The 15,110-nt window shown below is 40.3% G+C and overlaps 1 protein-coding gene across 3 annotated transcripts in view; it reads left to right on the forward strand.

Moving 5' to 3' along the window:
* si:cabz01101003.1 (ubiquitin carboxyl-terminal hydrolase CYLD) overlaps positions 1-15,110 on the forward strand; it is a 110,656-nt gene that overhangs the window by 63,114 nt on the left and 32,432 nt on the right. For all 3 annotated transcript variants that reach the window (XM_051922293.1, XM_028793605.2, XM_028793604.2), the window contains 5 exons: positions 1,951-2,042; positions 2,798-2,861; positions 5,380-5,512; positions 10,334-10,442; positions 13,046-13,164. In XM_051922293.1, coding sequence (XP_051778253.1) covers positions 1,951-2,042; positions 2,798-2,861; positions 5,380-5,512; positions 10,334-10,442; positions 13,046-13,164 — 517 coding nt within the window. The remainder of the gene's footprint in view (positions 1-1,950; positions 2,043-2,797; positions 2,862-5,379; positions 5,513-10,333; positions 10,443-13,045; positions 13,165-15,110) is intronic.

A 15,110-nucleotide genomic window follows, 5' to 3' on the forward strand; every position in this document is an offset into this window, starting at 1 on the left:
CCACATAGTCAAGTGTGGAGTTCTTTTGTTTGTATAAAGTTGGACAATGTTTTATTTGACATTGTTAACTGCTCATAAAGTAACATTTTTAAAGCCGAAGTCATAGATTGAATGCATGGCCTATGGATGCACCATGACAATCCTGAGGCAGCATCTGCAAAACCACCAGCCACCATGGAGCGCTTTAACAGATGAAGAAACCAGCAAATATGAACATGCAGTGAAGTACTCCTGATGTAATTCAAGATGTCATGCTACACTTAAATTCTAGAAGTGTTGATTATATGTCAATTTTTATTATTTATTAGTCTGGGTATCCGGCACTGTTCATGATCATTAAATAAATTCCTGGTTGAAAAGTGTTGGCCTCAAACCAGACTTTGACTAAATGAACCATGGGTAGCAACTTTGTGTTCATTTGCAAATGTCATCCACTAATAATGTAGTGTCCTCACCTGTGCTTTAAGTTCCTCAAAGGGAACATTTTCTGAACAAAACAGCCTACGGTGTCCCCCTATACAAATAGAGAATCTGAGCAAAAGTTGATGTGGATTTGCATATCAGACAAACCCACATTCAGCTTTATTAAAAATTGTTAGTTTAATGTTGCGTCCTCACAAATGTGAAAATCAGGCCACCATATCCCAATGGAAATGTGCTTATTCCTATATATTTTTCAGCAAATTTGCTTACTTAAGTCCTGGCCTGTTACACCTCACTCGATATGGTGAATCCAGCTCATGGGGACTGGGAGTAAGCATGTTCTCCTTCCAGGATGCTTTCTGAATCCTAATAATTACTACACATTCCACATGGGTCTACAAAAATCAAGCACTCATAACTTATTAAGATAATTTGAGCCAAAATGAGTGCTTTTGACTTCAATGGTAGACACTGCTCGTGCTCTTTCATGCTTTGTGAAAACTGAATGGGCAAACTTTAATTACATACAATTCCCCACTCTGCATAATATAAATCAGTGTCACAGCTGAGGGTTATGGCCCGAGGGTACCCCTGCAGTGTTGGGCACAAGTGAGGAAACTGCCTTGGTCAAGGTGCCAGTTCATGGCCTACCCACACTCAAACTTGTACAGTATAAGGCCATTCTACAAATGCCAATCAAACTACCCTGCATGTCCTTAAGAAGAAAACCAACGCATATAACATCCGTATGTGGGATTTGAACCTGCATTGTTGCACTTTTGAAGCGAGTCGTGTTTTCTGTACTTCTATATAGTATTTCTGGAGCTTTGAATGCAGAAAGCTCATTCAGTTTCCTAAAGTTCAAGGGCACTTTGTCAAGGGTGTTTCAGGTGACTCAGAAATATCATACAACAATACAATAGTTTTCTAAATTTAATTTGTCACTGTTTAATATAATAATAGTGGGATTACTTTAGATGCAGGCTGTCACGTGACTGTGATAAGGTCTTGCCATTGTCAGATGATGATTAGGTTATGTGCTTGTTGTCAGATGACCATTACACCATGTGGGTTTGCAACTGTACAGTGAGTTATGTGTCAGTTATAGTTCAAGAACCAGACGTAGAACATTATGTAATGGATATCTGTAGGGTGGATTAATGTGCAAACTGCTGCAGGAACAGGTGAGTTTGGGTACAAACCACTAAGGTGAGTCTGCACAGAACTGTAGCAGATGCTGTTAAGTTTGATTTTCAACCTCATGCAAGATGTTTACTTTTGATGTGGGTATCCAAAAAGTAAGGTGACTTATGACTTTATGATCAGTGCCTTTTTTGAGTGTGATTTAGTCATTATCTTCTCATCTGATGGTGTTGGCTCAACATCTTGACATTTTTACTTAGATGTATCTTCTTACTAAGTCTCTAAAGAATCCCTGGCTCCTTGTCCTAAGAAACACGTTTTCCTGATGAACCTCTCCTTTAAGTAATTTCAAAGATTGTGACGAAGATTGTCTTTCCTTTACAGACATGGGTATGTCTGTGCTACAAAAATCATGACCTTGCGGAAGATCCTGGAGGCTGCCGGAAAGAGCTCTGGATTCACAAGTGAAGAAAAAGGTTTGCAAATGACCAGCTGCATGTATGGATAGTGTAACATTCTCAAGTCTCCAAACTGGCCCTGTGTCTGTGAGTCAGCCTAGTAATGGACTGGTGCTCCTTCCAGGGCTGGTTCATGTGTCTGGCAGCCTGAGACCCGGATTGCTTTAAGTAGTTTTAAGAATGTTGTTTCATATACAGATAGTATATATTAGATTTACTTGTAAATTGTATTTATAAATAATATATTTATACCAGACAACACTGTGACACAGCAGTTAGTACTGCAGCCTTACACATCCACCATCCTAGGCTTGAATCCTTCACTTGGTCATTATCTGTGTGGAGTTTGCATATTCTCAAACCTTATTTTCAAAGATGTCCTTGACAGGTTGATTGAAAATTCTGAATTGACCCTGAGTATGTGAGCGGGCACAGTGATGGTTTGTTTCCTGCTTTACATCCAGTGGTGCTGGATAGACTTTGTCTTCCCACGACACTAAATTGGAGAATGTTGTTATTATCACACCAGGTGGACCCCATCCTTAGGGTGTCTGCTTGTGCCCCTTATGTTCATCTGCAGTATTCTTAAGTCTGTTAATCAATTGAATGTGCCTACACTGAAGTCATAATGTGCAAATACATCGCTGAAAGAGTGGAGATTGTCTGCCCCATTTAATGCTGGTGTCTCGAGAAGCTGCTATGATAAGCTTAAGTGGGTCTGAGAAATAGAAGAATGTATTAATCAACGTATTTGTTTCATTTCCATTCCACAGATCCTGAGGAGTTCCTCAATAAGCTATTCCAGGTTCTCAAAGTTGAGCCATTGCTAAGAATTAGGTGAGCTTTTCGTTCATGTTGGTAGTAAATCTGATCCTGTCCCTTTTTACATTTTTGTCTGTTCAGAGTAATAATAATAATTCTTTGCATTTATATAGCGCAGCAATTTATATAGATTGGCAATTGCAGGTTAAGGGCCTTGCTCAAGGGCCCAACAGAGCAGAGTCCCTATTGGCATTTACAGGATTCGAACCGGCAACCTTCTGATTGCCACTGCAGACCCCTAGCCTCAGAGCCAGGTACAACATCATAGAACATGCACTGCACACCATAAAGCGATGGTCCTTTACTCCCCAGCCTCAAAATAAAAAAAAAAATAAGTGTCTTTCAAATCTGAGGCTGTCTTAAACAACCATCCAGTTCCAGTTCTATATATATATCTATATGCAGTAAAATAAAAAAATAAAACTGCAGCTGCCTGCAATACTTCTTTTAAGAGATTGTTTAGATGCAAGAGAGTAAATGTTCCAAAAAAGGGACAAAATGTATCCAAAAAGGGGGACACCCTGTGCCAAACAGTCTAACTTTGTAATGTTATAGACCACGACAGTCACTTGGGACAATGACAGCTGACAAACCAGCGCACAAAAGAAACTTGATTCCAGAGCTGTGCACCATAAATGTATTGGTTATGTACTGTATATTCCAGTTTTTTGGAGAAACATCCCTAAAGTGCCTTTTCTGTTTTTATTTAGTTAATATTGGTGTAAACAAAGGTTTTTATTCATATAAATACTTTTCTTTTAAAAAAAAAAATCAAGCATTATACTCGCTGTTCTTCTGCCATTTGCAGAGTACTCGTTCATTTTTGGGTATGTAATTTAGGCACAGTAATGCCAAAAACCCCTTAGTGCATAATTGGTTAAATCACTTAGATACATTGAATTGCTTCCAGTTTAAGACCCCCTTAAAGATAAGTCATGTACCTCTGCTTCGAAAACAGACTTTGAGGAGAAATAAAATTACTGGTATATATAAGAAATACAAGTTCATATAGATAGATAGATAGATAGATAGATAGATAGATAGATAGATAGATAGATAGATAGATAGATAGATAGATAGATAGATAGATAGATAGATAGATAGATAGATAGATAGATAGATAGATAGATAGATAGATAGATAGATAGATAGATAGATAGATAGATAGATAGATAGATAGATAGATACTTTATATCGCTGTACCTAAACCTTTTCTTCTTTCTTTTGTGGAATCGCTTTTATACGACAAGCCTGCAGAATTGCATTTCTCCCCTTCTACAAGCCCACTCATGGTGAATCAGTGCCCCTTTCACAAGCGCGTGGGAGCTTACTTCATACGTTTGTCTGATGAGGTGTGACATTGAAATATCTACAATTTAAGACAAACCCTGATTTACAATTTGGAAGCATAAGGAAAAAAGTGTGTCATTAATTGGAATACATTTTTTTATAACAGTCAGGCCTCTGCCTAACCTCCATGATCCTAAACAAACTTGACCATTGTCAAGTCCCCAGTCTAAAACAACCACCATGATGATAACAACAACTTTTAGTTCTGTTGCTTCAGTGGTGTCAGTCCACCTGTTGCACTATCTTCAAGACTAAGAGGTCTATCTTGAAATGAGTGCATTCTAGGGTGCAAGGCCTTACAAAACACACACAAATCAGGCCAAGACCTTCCCTAGCCTGCCTAGAATAGGCATCTCTCCAGATAGCCTGACCTCCCAACTCCAGAAGTAGGCTTAGGCCTACACGGGCATAAAAGGGGTGTTCCAAAATACACCCAACAATGCCTCTCCAGGGAAAGCAAATTGTAAGCCTAGAGCCTAGAGAGACTGATCCAGGAAGGAGTCTTTATAAATGAAGGATTTTTTTTATATTCAACAAAAAAAAGAACGAACATGGCAAAAAAAAAGGTATGCATAAAATGGAGCGACACCTCATATGGTCCACATCTGTAATTCAGGGATGAAAAACTGAAGGACAAGACAATAGTGCACTCTTTGAATGTCAGAGAAACCACTGAAGGATCTGCAGTTTAACCCACAAGGAACGTAAGAGGACATTGAAGCACAATTCAGTTACTAAATAATAAATAAACAGAGCAATGTTAATAAAAATGCCAAAGTACAATAAGCACATGGAAATAAAAGTTTAAAATAGACAAAGAAGTAACATAAACATAAAGTAGGGAACATACCTAACCAGTTTATTGTACATCTCTGGCTGAAATCCCCAACTTTGAAGATGAAAGCCAGCATTGTGGGATTTGAACCTTTGTATATTTAGCGTGAATAACCATAGTAAGAGAAATGTGAAAAGTGTAGGGCAGAATTTACTCTAAATGCTGACGTTGGCTGTAGGCAGGCCATTATATCACTGACTTCTGCAAAAACACTTTGACAGCAAGTGCTCATTAATGCCTTAAAGGCCTGTGCTTGTGGGCTTCTTATTGCTTTTTTCAAATATCAGTGTGACGCCATTGACAAGCAACTGCTAGAACGTGTCTGACTTTTGATGTTTTGTCCAACAGGTCGGGGAATCAGAAACCCCAGGACTGCTATTTTTACCAACTGTTTCCTGAAAGACAGACTGGAGTTCAAATCCCCAGCGTCCAGCAGCTCCTGGAGTGGTCCTTTGTCCATTCCAGACTGAAGTTCAGCGAGGTGAGTGCTTTATCATCAGTTGTTTTTTCTATGTACATTACCTTGGGTCCTCCCAAAATTTGGTCTATAAAGTTTGCACAGCTCACAAGACCACCTCAGTGAAAACTGATTCATAGGCCCAATTTGTAAGTGTAGATGAAGAAATGAAAAGCAAACCAAGAGTTAAAGAAGTTGGATGTGTCAGGGACGGCAGATTTTTAATGTCATCTTAGCACTTCTCGGGTGTTTGCATCCCTTGTAAGTTATTTTTGCTGATGTCTTACATTAGTTTTTGTTGCATCTCTAATAACATTGTCGCCATTTATGACATGCTGCATGTACTACATAGTGACATGGCGGTTGCCAGCTTATTGAAGAGTATGGGGAGGCGAATCAGCCTTTTGATTTCTGATTCAGTTTAACATTTCCAACCTCTGTGACTAGAAGTTAAAAATAATAAAACAAATGGCTTGATTTTTTTTTCATGAGCAGACATGCCTGCTGACTTAACATGCAGTGCCTGCTCAGGCCTTTCAGGCTGACCAAAGACACTTCTTGCTGTTAGGAAACATCTGTTTTAAGTATTCTGTTGCACTAATTGCTTTTTAATTCCTGTTTAGACAGCTACTGCAGTTATTTCTACCTGCTTTCCTGCAAATAGACATTTAGCAGCCAAAGCAGAACAAAAAGATCACATCAAACAACCTGAAAGTGTTGTGCATCATTAAATGTTCAGCTCTTGGTTCCAGGCAATCTTCTTTCCATTTTCTTCAGTTCCAAGATGGGGGTCTCACTAAGCCTAACAAAGCACAGTGTATCTGGTATTATCCGGCCACATTTGTTTCCCAAACTTGTATTTAACTGAAAGAGAATCTCTGTCAGACTGCCTCTGCCAAGCTCTGGGGTTTGAGCTTCTGAAAAACAAAAGGAAAGTCACTCTGTGCATTCTTAGATTTACTGTATACAGTCATGTGAGAAAGTCTGTGCAGCCCATGGAAATTATTGTGGTTTTTTTTTTCATCCTATTTTAAAGGGCAAACAGTAGATCTTCATGCAAAAACCTATGGAGATATACAATCATATGAAAAAGTTTGGGAACCCCTCTTAATTCTTTGGATTTTTGTTTCTCATTGGCTGAGCTTTCAAAGTAGCAACTTCCTTTTAATATACGACATGCCCTATAGAAACAGTAGTATTTCAGCAGTGACATTAAGTTTATTGGATTAACAGAAAATATGCAATATGCATCATAATAAAATTAGACAGGTGCATTAATTTGGGCACCCCAACAGAGATATGACATCAATACTTAGTTGAGCCTCCTTTTGTAAATATCACAGCCTCTAGACGCCTCCTATAGCCTTTGATGAGTGTCTGGATTCTAGATGGAGGTATTTTTGACCATTCTTCCATACAAAATCTCTCCAGTTCAGTTAAATTTGATGGCTGCTGAGCATGGACAACCTGCTTCAAATCATCCCATAGATTTTCAATGATATTCAAGTCAGGGGACTGTGATGGCCATTTCAGAACATTGTACTTCTCCCTCAGCATGAATGCCTTTGTAGATTTTGAACTGTGTTTTGGGTCATTGTCTTACTGTAATATCCAACCCCTGCGTAACTTCAACTTTGTGACTGATGCTTGAACATTATCCTGAAGAATTCATTGATATCGGGTTGAATTCATCCGACCCCTGACTTTAACAAGGGCCCCAGTCCCTGAACTAGCCACACAGCTTGATGGAACCTCCACCAAATTTGACAGTAGGTAGCAGGTGTTTTTCTTGGAATGCGGAGTTCTTCTTCCGCCATGCAAAGCGCATGTACATAACCCTCCATTTCTTGTTTTTGAGCCATTTCTTGGTGAATCTGCTAGTTTGCTTTGGGGCATTGTCATAATGAAATGTCCATTTCTGGTTGAATTTCAACTTTTGGACAGGTGGCTTCACATTCCCCTCAAGCACACTTTGGTATGTTGCAAAATTAACAGTTGACTCTATGAATGCAAGCTGACCAGGCCCTGAGGCAGCAAATCAACCCCAAACCATAAAATTTCCACCACCATGCTTCACAGTTGGTTCTTCTCCTGAAATGCTGTCTTCAGTTTGCCCCAAATTTGTTCTGTTACTGTGGCCAAACAACTCTAGCTTTGATTCATCTGTTCTGAGCACATTGCCCCAGAAGGCTTGGTCTTTGTCTAGAGATGTTCAGTGACAAACTGTAGTCTTGCTCTAATGTTCTTGTTGGACAGTGAAGGCTTTTTCCTGACACACTTCACATGGAGGTCAACTTTGCACAAGCTCCATCCTATTGTAGATCCCTATTGTAGATCCATGCTCTTTGACGTCAACTGTTGCAAGAGTTACCTGCAGATCTTTCAAAGAAATGTTGGGGTTTTCTTTTACTATTAAACAGTCGGCTCTTGGGCTGAATTTCCTAGGCCAGCCAGTCCTGGACAGATTAGCAGTTGTTTGAAATCTATGCCACTTGAGGATGATTTCCATTACGGTGGAATGATTGATTTCAAATAATTTGCCAGTCAGTTTAAATTGTTTGCCAGACTCGTATGCATCCACAACCTTCTTTCTGAGGGCCTTTGAGAGGTGTTTTGATCTTGGTATAATTACACTGCACATGCCAAGAGCAAAAAGACCCTCGGTATCTGCAGTTTAAATAAGGCGGGGTCCACCTGCATACTGTCTAAGGAGGTTCTAATCATTGGACCTAATTTGGAACACCTGATTCTAATTTGATGGATTTGAAGTGGTGATCATTGTAGAGGTATACTTACTTATTCCAAGTGACAAATCCACATTTTTGTTGGTTTAGGTCAGGGGTCCTCAATCAGGGTCCTGGAGGGCCGCAGTGGCTGCAGGTTTTTGCTCCAACCCAATTGCTTAATAAAAAGCAGTAATTGCTCAAGTAACACTTCTGCTTCACTTTAGTTGTCTCGCTCATTAAGATTTTGAACCCTTATTGCTTATTTTAGTTTTAAACAGCTGTATTCTTGGTTTTTAATCGCTACTAATTAGCAATAGCATGCAAATGACAAAAGAGACCAGCATTTCTCAATTTAGCTTGTTACCATTTACACCTGTGTGTATTTATCATTCACTATTGGGTTTAATTAAATACTTGGAAGGAAAGTGAAGAGAAAAAAGTGAAGGACTGAGAATTACTCCTCCATTTTAGCCTTCAAATCATTTGGATGTTATCCTTAGAAAGGGGAAGAAAATCTAGGATATGAGAATGACCTGACATGGCAGAGTTAAAGCACTAACAAGCCATGAAGTTAAATTATTGGCAAGAATTGCTTTCTAATTAAGCAACTGGGTTGGAGTAAAAACCTGCAGCCACTGCGGCCCTCCAGGACTGTGATTGAGGACCCCTGATATAGGTAATGAGAACAATACAACATGTCAACTTAATGTGTCGTTTGTTCAAGTAGATCCCCTTTACCTGTAGGCACTGGTTGCATGAAGATCTAATGTTTGCCTCTTCAAATATGTTTTCACATGACTGTATGTTATTGGTATTCATTTTATTGTGATTTTTAATTAAGCAAATGCTGGTGCCCTACCTAACCTTAGGTCCTGCTTTGTACTTTATCTTCCCAAGACTCAGAAAGTTCTCAGCGAAATTCAAAATCGATGATGGATTTTTTTAGCAGGCCCCTTCAGCGGTCACTAGGACATGCAATGTAAAATTAACAGACAGGTGTGCTTGTATTTCAAGGACCTGGACAGGTGCATTTTCAAATCCCAAGCTGTAACGTCCTGAGCAGCTGCTGAAAAAAAAAATAGAAGTGTAAACTATTTGTAAAGTACTTTGGGATGATGTTTGCTATCTAAATGAAATGATGGCTTGCCTACTTGCAAAATGGTATCATACAAGAAGTTTGGGACAGCAGTGACGAGAGCAGTTGACAAGCTAAATACAAATCAAGGCCCTATAATTCGAGGGTCAATGAGATGAAAACGAACTGCAGATATCTGGAGGAGAGCAGAGTCTTGGAGAGTTGAAACGTAAGGTGGTTTGTGATGAAGTGGGTCTTGAAGAGGCACCTGAACTTGGGTGGATGGCCTGGTGAAGTGTGTCACACACTTCAAGTGAGTCTCCCATATTACATGTAATGCTTCTTTACTAGTTCTTCCAGAAATCAGAAGATGGCATGGGTTGCTTGGGTGTTTCTTGAAGAACTTGTGACCTTATGTACCACAATTAATTTACCTGCCTTAACTCTAGACAGCCATGTTTTTATACCTTTCATTATATACACCACTGAATTAAAAAATCAATTGTGTATAAAGGCTATGGAGTATAAATGCACTGAACTCCTGCTGTGCCTTCCAAATGTATTCCTGTAAATTGGCACTTGTGTTAGGTTTCATACTTAATCCGTCTGGCAGTGAGAAGGTTATTGTGACCAGAATCAACTTGCCTGGGAGTCTAGCTATCTGCTGCTGCGAGGCATTGCAGCTTTTTAAACAGTTGTGGAGGCTGTCTGTGTTGTGGCTCATCTCCTCCCTCACCTTGGCTCCGATGTGCTGCAACGCCAGCGTCCTGTCATGACACCACATATTGCATTTGCAGTCTGCAGCACAACCGACATTTTAGTGGTACAAGCAATGGGTCTCTCTTCACATCAGTAAAGTGTGTGTGTGTGTGTGTGTGCGTGTGTGTGTGGTTTCTGATGTGTTAATGGCATTTCTGTATAAGTTGAAAGGAATTAAATATTAATGACAATATTCTGAGTAAAATGCAGCAGACTCTTACACATTTCAGAGCTCTAGATTTTGTTGTTTCCTTTAATGGAAACATCTCTTGTGCTGTTTTGCAGGCCCCATCATGTTTAATCATACAGATGCCGCGGTTTGGAAAGGATTTCAAAATGTTCAATGCCATCCTGCCTTCCAGTCACCTGGACATCACTGACCTGCTGGATGACAGTAAGTTATGAGTGGGCCCTTCTGTTTCACTCTGCATACATCCAGAGTCTTGTCAGGGTGGCCTTACAGGCCCAGTGCTTTTTATCCTGAAGGTAACATCATGCCAGTAATTCACTTCTAGCATTGTTTGGCCAGATAAATATGGAGGCATTTTACTATTTGTGATTTAATATGGAAAGAAGCCAAAAGAACACACATATATGTATGGCAGATCCTCTGTGTTCATTGAAACGGCATCAAAGAGTCACGCTAACAATACAATCACAGAATAAGTCCAGAACGTCTTGACAACCTGTGCTCTCACCTGTTGGAAAAGTCAACACCAATAGCACATGAAAAATAAGGAAAGAACTGAGCTGACCACTCTGATAAACAACAACAACAATAATTTATTTCTCTTATAGTCCAAAATCACACAAGGAATGTCTCAATGGGCTTTAAATGACCCTGTTTTTGACAGCCCCCCTGGAAAAACACCCAAAAAAAGACCTTTGTAGGGAAAAAAATGGAAGAAATCTTGACAAAGGCAATTCAGAGACAGAACTCCTTCCAGGTTAGTTGTCAAAAAATGGGGTAAATAAAACATAAAAGTCAGAATACAAGTAAGCCTCTTCACAGAGCTAGATGGCCAATTGATCATGGACACCTCAGGAACACAATACAAAAGTAGTTGAAGATATAAAAAATGATTAGATTAGCTATACTTCATTTGTCTCTAAGGGGATTTTAAAACTTTACAGGGTTCCCATGCAATCACTGGAGCGTTAGATGAATCGAGCACAATCGTCAATGCTTTTCCTTCTTGATGAATCGAGCCCAATTGTCAGAGAGAGAGTTGGGAAAGTCAGCCAGGATTGGCTTCAATCCACCTGTGATGCTGCCGCTGTAAATTGAGTACAACTGTCGGAGCGTTGTGGGTTTCAGCCGGAGTTGGGTTGGGAAATGCTGAATTAGAACATCATTATAGAGGATATTGCCAGGAACCTGTCTGATGTAAAGTTCAAGGTATTTACTTTGCTTGGCTGTTTGTTGTTGAAGTGTGTGTGTTATCACCATGACTAGATCGAAACAGCTCTCTGAGGTTATAGATACCTATGAACCTTAGAAGGGATTTAAAAAGGTCTCCAAACAGTTGGAAGTTAGGGTTAGGGTTATTCACACTTTCTAGAAGATCACCTAGAGTAGAGTAGAGAAGATATCAAACAGCTGCTAACCTATTCATGCCTGGCCACCCAGCAAGTTCAGATTGAGACTAGGAATTCAAGATTCTGAAAGAAGTCTCTAGAACAACACAACAGAATTGCATCATGGTGACCAGAAAAACTTAACACTAACTGTAAACCGTAGTGGTTGAAATTTTATAGTTTGGGGCTGCTTTGCTGCATCAGATCCTGGGCATCTCACCATCATAAAATCCACCAAAATTTTTTAATTGTTCCAGAGGATTGAGGCTCAACTGATAGTGGAGCTTGCAACATGACAGTCGCCCTAAACATACCAGTAACCTTACTGATGAATGGCTGAAAACAGAGAAATAGAGACGTTCTTGAATGGTCAAGTCAAAGCCCAGATGTGAATCCCCAGTGAGACAGATGCCTTGGGGAGATTTGAAATGGGCAGTGCAAGTAAGATACCCCTCAAATATCTGCATCAGCAAGAATTCTATATGGAGGATTTTGGGAAAAAAACTTTTATCCCAGTCGATGTCCAAGACTACTAGACAGTTATCGGAAATGTCAGCTTGAAGGGGGCAATACCAGCTGTTAGAGCCAAGGGTGGACTTACTTTTTCCACATACCTGCTCATTTTTCAATGAATATATCATTACAAAGTCACATTTTCATTTTTTCTTCAACTACATAATCTTCCTCCAAAGGTACTGTTTAAATGAATATTAAATCTTATTATATCCAGATATGTTAAAGAAAAGGAAAAAAGACATTACATGGGGTATACTTGCTTTTGCACAGGACTGTGCAGGATGTCCTGAACTGCATGCCAGGGATATTCTAAGAATATTGTACAGCCAATCAGGGTGGACTCCACTGGGCACCCGTTGAAGTTGGTGACCACAAATAGAGGCATCCAGTACTTCCTTAGAAATCTTATTAGGTAAAGACCTTCTTAGCAATAGCATGAGAAGCATTGTGCCCATTTAAGGTTTCAACTGATTGTGATTTGAATAAATGTAAAGCTGCAGACCCTCTCCACTGCATCCCCTCCTCTGTAGATGGGAGTATAGTGTGCCTCCTGCTCCCTGCAGAGTATGGCCAGCTCCTTGATTTACCTGACCTTAAAAGGGAGAGTATGGCATTTTGGCACCACTGTGTCTGAAGGCAAAACTGTCCTCAGTAAGCCATGTCATGATTGTTATTCAGGTCCAGGAAGTTGCTGTCATCAGCCTATTTAACACTAGAAGTACCAAAGCCTACGAAAAAACTCATAATCCTGGCCCACCTTAAATTCCTTCACACCTCTCCGTCAGCGTCTTTTGTATAAATGTGTCAATCAGCACAAGCAGCAAGCAGTCTACTATCCCAAGCCCACTGCATTACCTCATGTCTCTTTCCACTGTGCTAATGCATATGCTTTGTCCCTTTCAGCACCACGAGAGTGTAGTATTTGCCAGAGGCTGGCAGTGGTGGAGTGCAGCAAATGCTATGAAGAGCAAGATATCAACCCTGGAAAGATCAAGCAGTTTTGCACCACCTGCAGCCAACAGGTGAGTATGACCCTGAAACAAAGACAGAAGTTAAGCCTCAAACTCACACTGAAAATAACAGATTTAGGCCATGAAAATTCTGATTGTGTAAGAATCATGTATAAAAATAAAATAGTTGGTAATAAGTCTCCACATGTACAGTGCTGTGCATATTTTGTACAGGGAAATGGGTCCATTCTTTTCATGGGTCAGTCTGTCCATCCATCTGGTGTACCTGCTTTTTCCAAGTTCAGAGGTCAGGTTGCATAGCCTGTATCAGCAGTTTTGGGAAGAAGGCAGGGACCTACCAGAGCAGGGCAACAGCTCACCCAGGACTCATTCAAGCTCACATCCAAGCTAATATACAGTCACCAATTAGCGTAATTTACACACCTTTCTGATGTGCAGTTTTGAGGACCTCAGAACATATGAACAACGAAAAGAGACCCCATAACTCATCCAGGTACTTTTCATAAGCTGTTACGAGTTTCTGCTCCAGATACATGACATTGTCCTATGTTCCTGATTGCCAGGAAGATTTCTGTGAAGAAGAGCTTTCTGGCTTCAGTCCTCAGTGCATTTCCTCTTAACTTCCACCAGTGTCCTCAAGTACGTGGTTACAGTTTAACATAAAGAGTTTTGCTGCTACTCCAGACTAAAGACATTTAATTCTGTTAGCCTGTCAGTTTCAAACATATTCTTTACCCCAGTGGTGCACTTGGTTGCCTTTCTCTGTGTAGCTTGTACTGCAGCTGTGTCTTCTTTATGGTGTGGTGACCAGAAGTGCACATGATACTCCAGGTGTGGTCTCACCAGAACGTTCTAACAGTCTGAGCACAGTGCTCCTTGATGCATATTCAACAGTTGTAGCAGTTCCTACTAGTACTACTACCAATTTAAAGGATAATTTTGATCTTGTGTTTGAAGTCTATGTTTAACCATCTCACCTGAGTTGGGCAAACACATCCCAGCATGAATCTGACTACACTTGGCCTTTACCATTAGAACACTGGCTCTAACAGTGCATCATGGTAATGCTATTTCCTGAAAAGCTATTGATTACTAACCGCCTGAAAGGGGTTGCATAGCCACAGAACGGCCATCAGTGACAAATTACCCACATGAAGAATGTTTGGGCCTGTAGGTAGATTTTCAAGTTGTGTCTGCCCTGCCAAAATCTCTTAAACAGCCACCATTCCATGGGACCACCATTCAAAAGAAGTAAAGGAAAATGGGATCCATGACAGAGTAATAAGGTGGAGAGCATTTTTCAGTAGTAAGTTCCTGTGTGCTTGCATCAAGTTTGTCAAAATTCGATTGGATAATCCTCGTGTTTGGAATGATTTTGATGCAGTTGTGAGTTGAATTAATCTAAAGACGTGGTCATACTGCACTTTTATGTAAAGGGCTCTTTGAATCATGTGCAGTAATGCAGAACATCGGCTTACCATCCAGTGGTACAAATCTAAGGTTTGTGCTGATTGTGAGCTCCCTGATCTCCATCCTTCCATTAGCTAACCTACTTATTCAGTTCAGGGTATGTGATACCAATGCCTGTCCCAGCTACCCTGGGAACAAGGAAGGAAAGAACCAACCCTGGATGGGTTGCTGGTGTGTACAGGGCAAAATGCAGTCGGAACACACCGGGGCAACTTAGAGTCACCAGTTAGGACATCATGCATATGTTTCAGTTGCACCTACAAGCAGGGCCGGCGCCAGCATTAAGACGAATTAGGCATTCGCCTAAGGTGCAGATCATAAGGGAGGAAAAAACTCGTTACCGGCCCCAAGCCTAGGGGAACATGGACCAGGTACAAGCCACTGTTGCTACAGGGTGTAGCCACAGCAATATGGTGAAAAAGCATAAAAGAAGCAGGCAGCAGTCATGAGTCTCAGACCATACTTCTCTGTTCTACTTAATTCTCGTTCACCCAGAAATATATAAATGCTTCAGTCTCTGCATAGAT

The sequence above is a fragment of the Erpetoichthys calabaricus genome, chromosome 2 (genome assembly GCF_900747795.2).
Source record: "Erpetoichthys calabaricus chromosome 2, fErpCal1.3, whole genome shotgun sequence".
Classification (NCBI taxonomy): domain Eukaryota; kingdom Metazoa; phylum Chordata; class Cladistia; order Polypteriformes; family Polypteridae; genus Erpetoichthys; species Erpetoichthys calabaricus.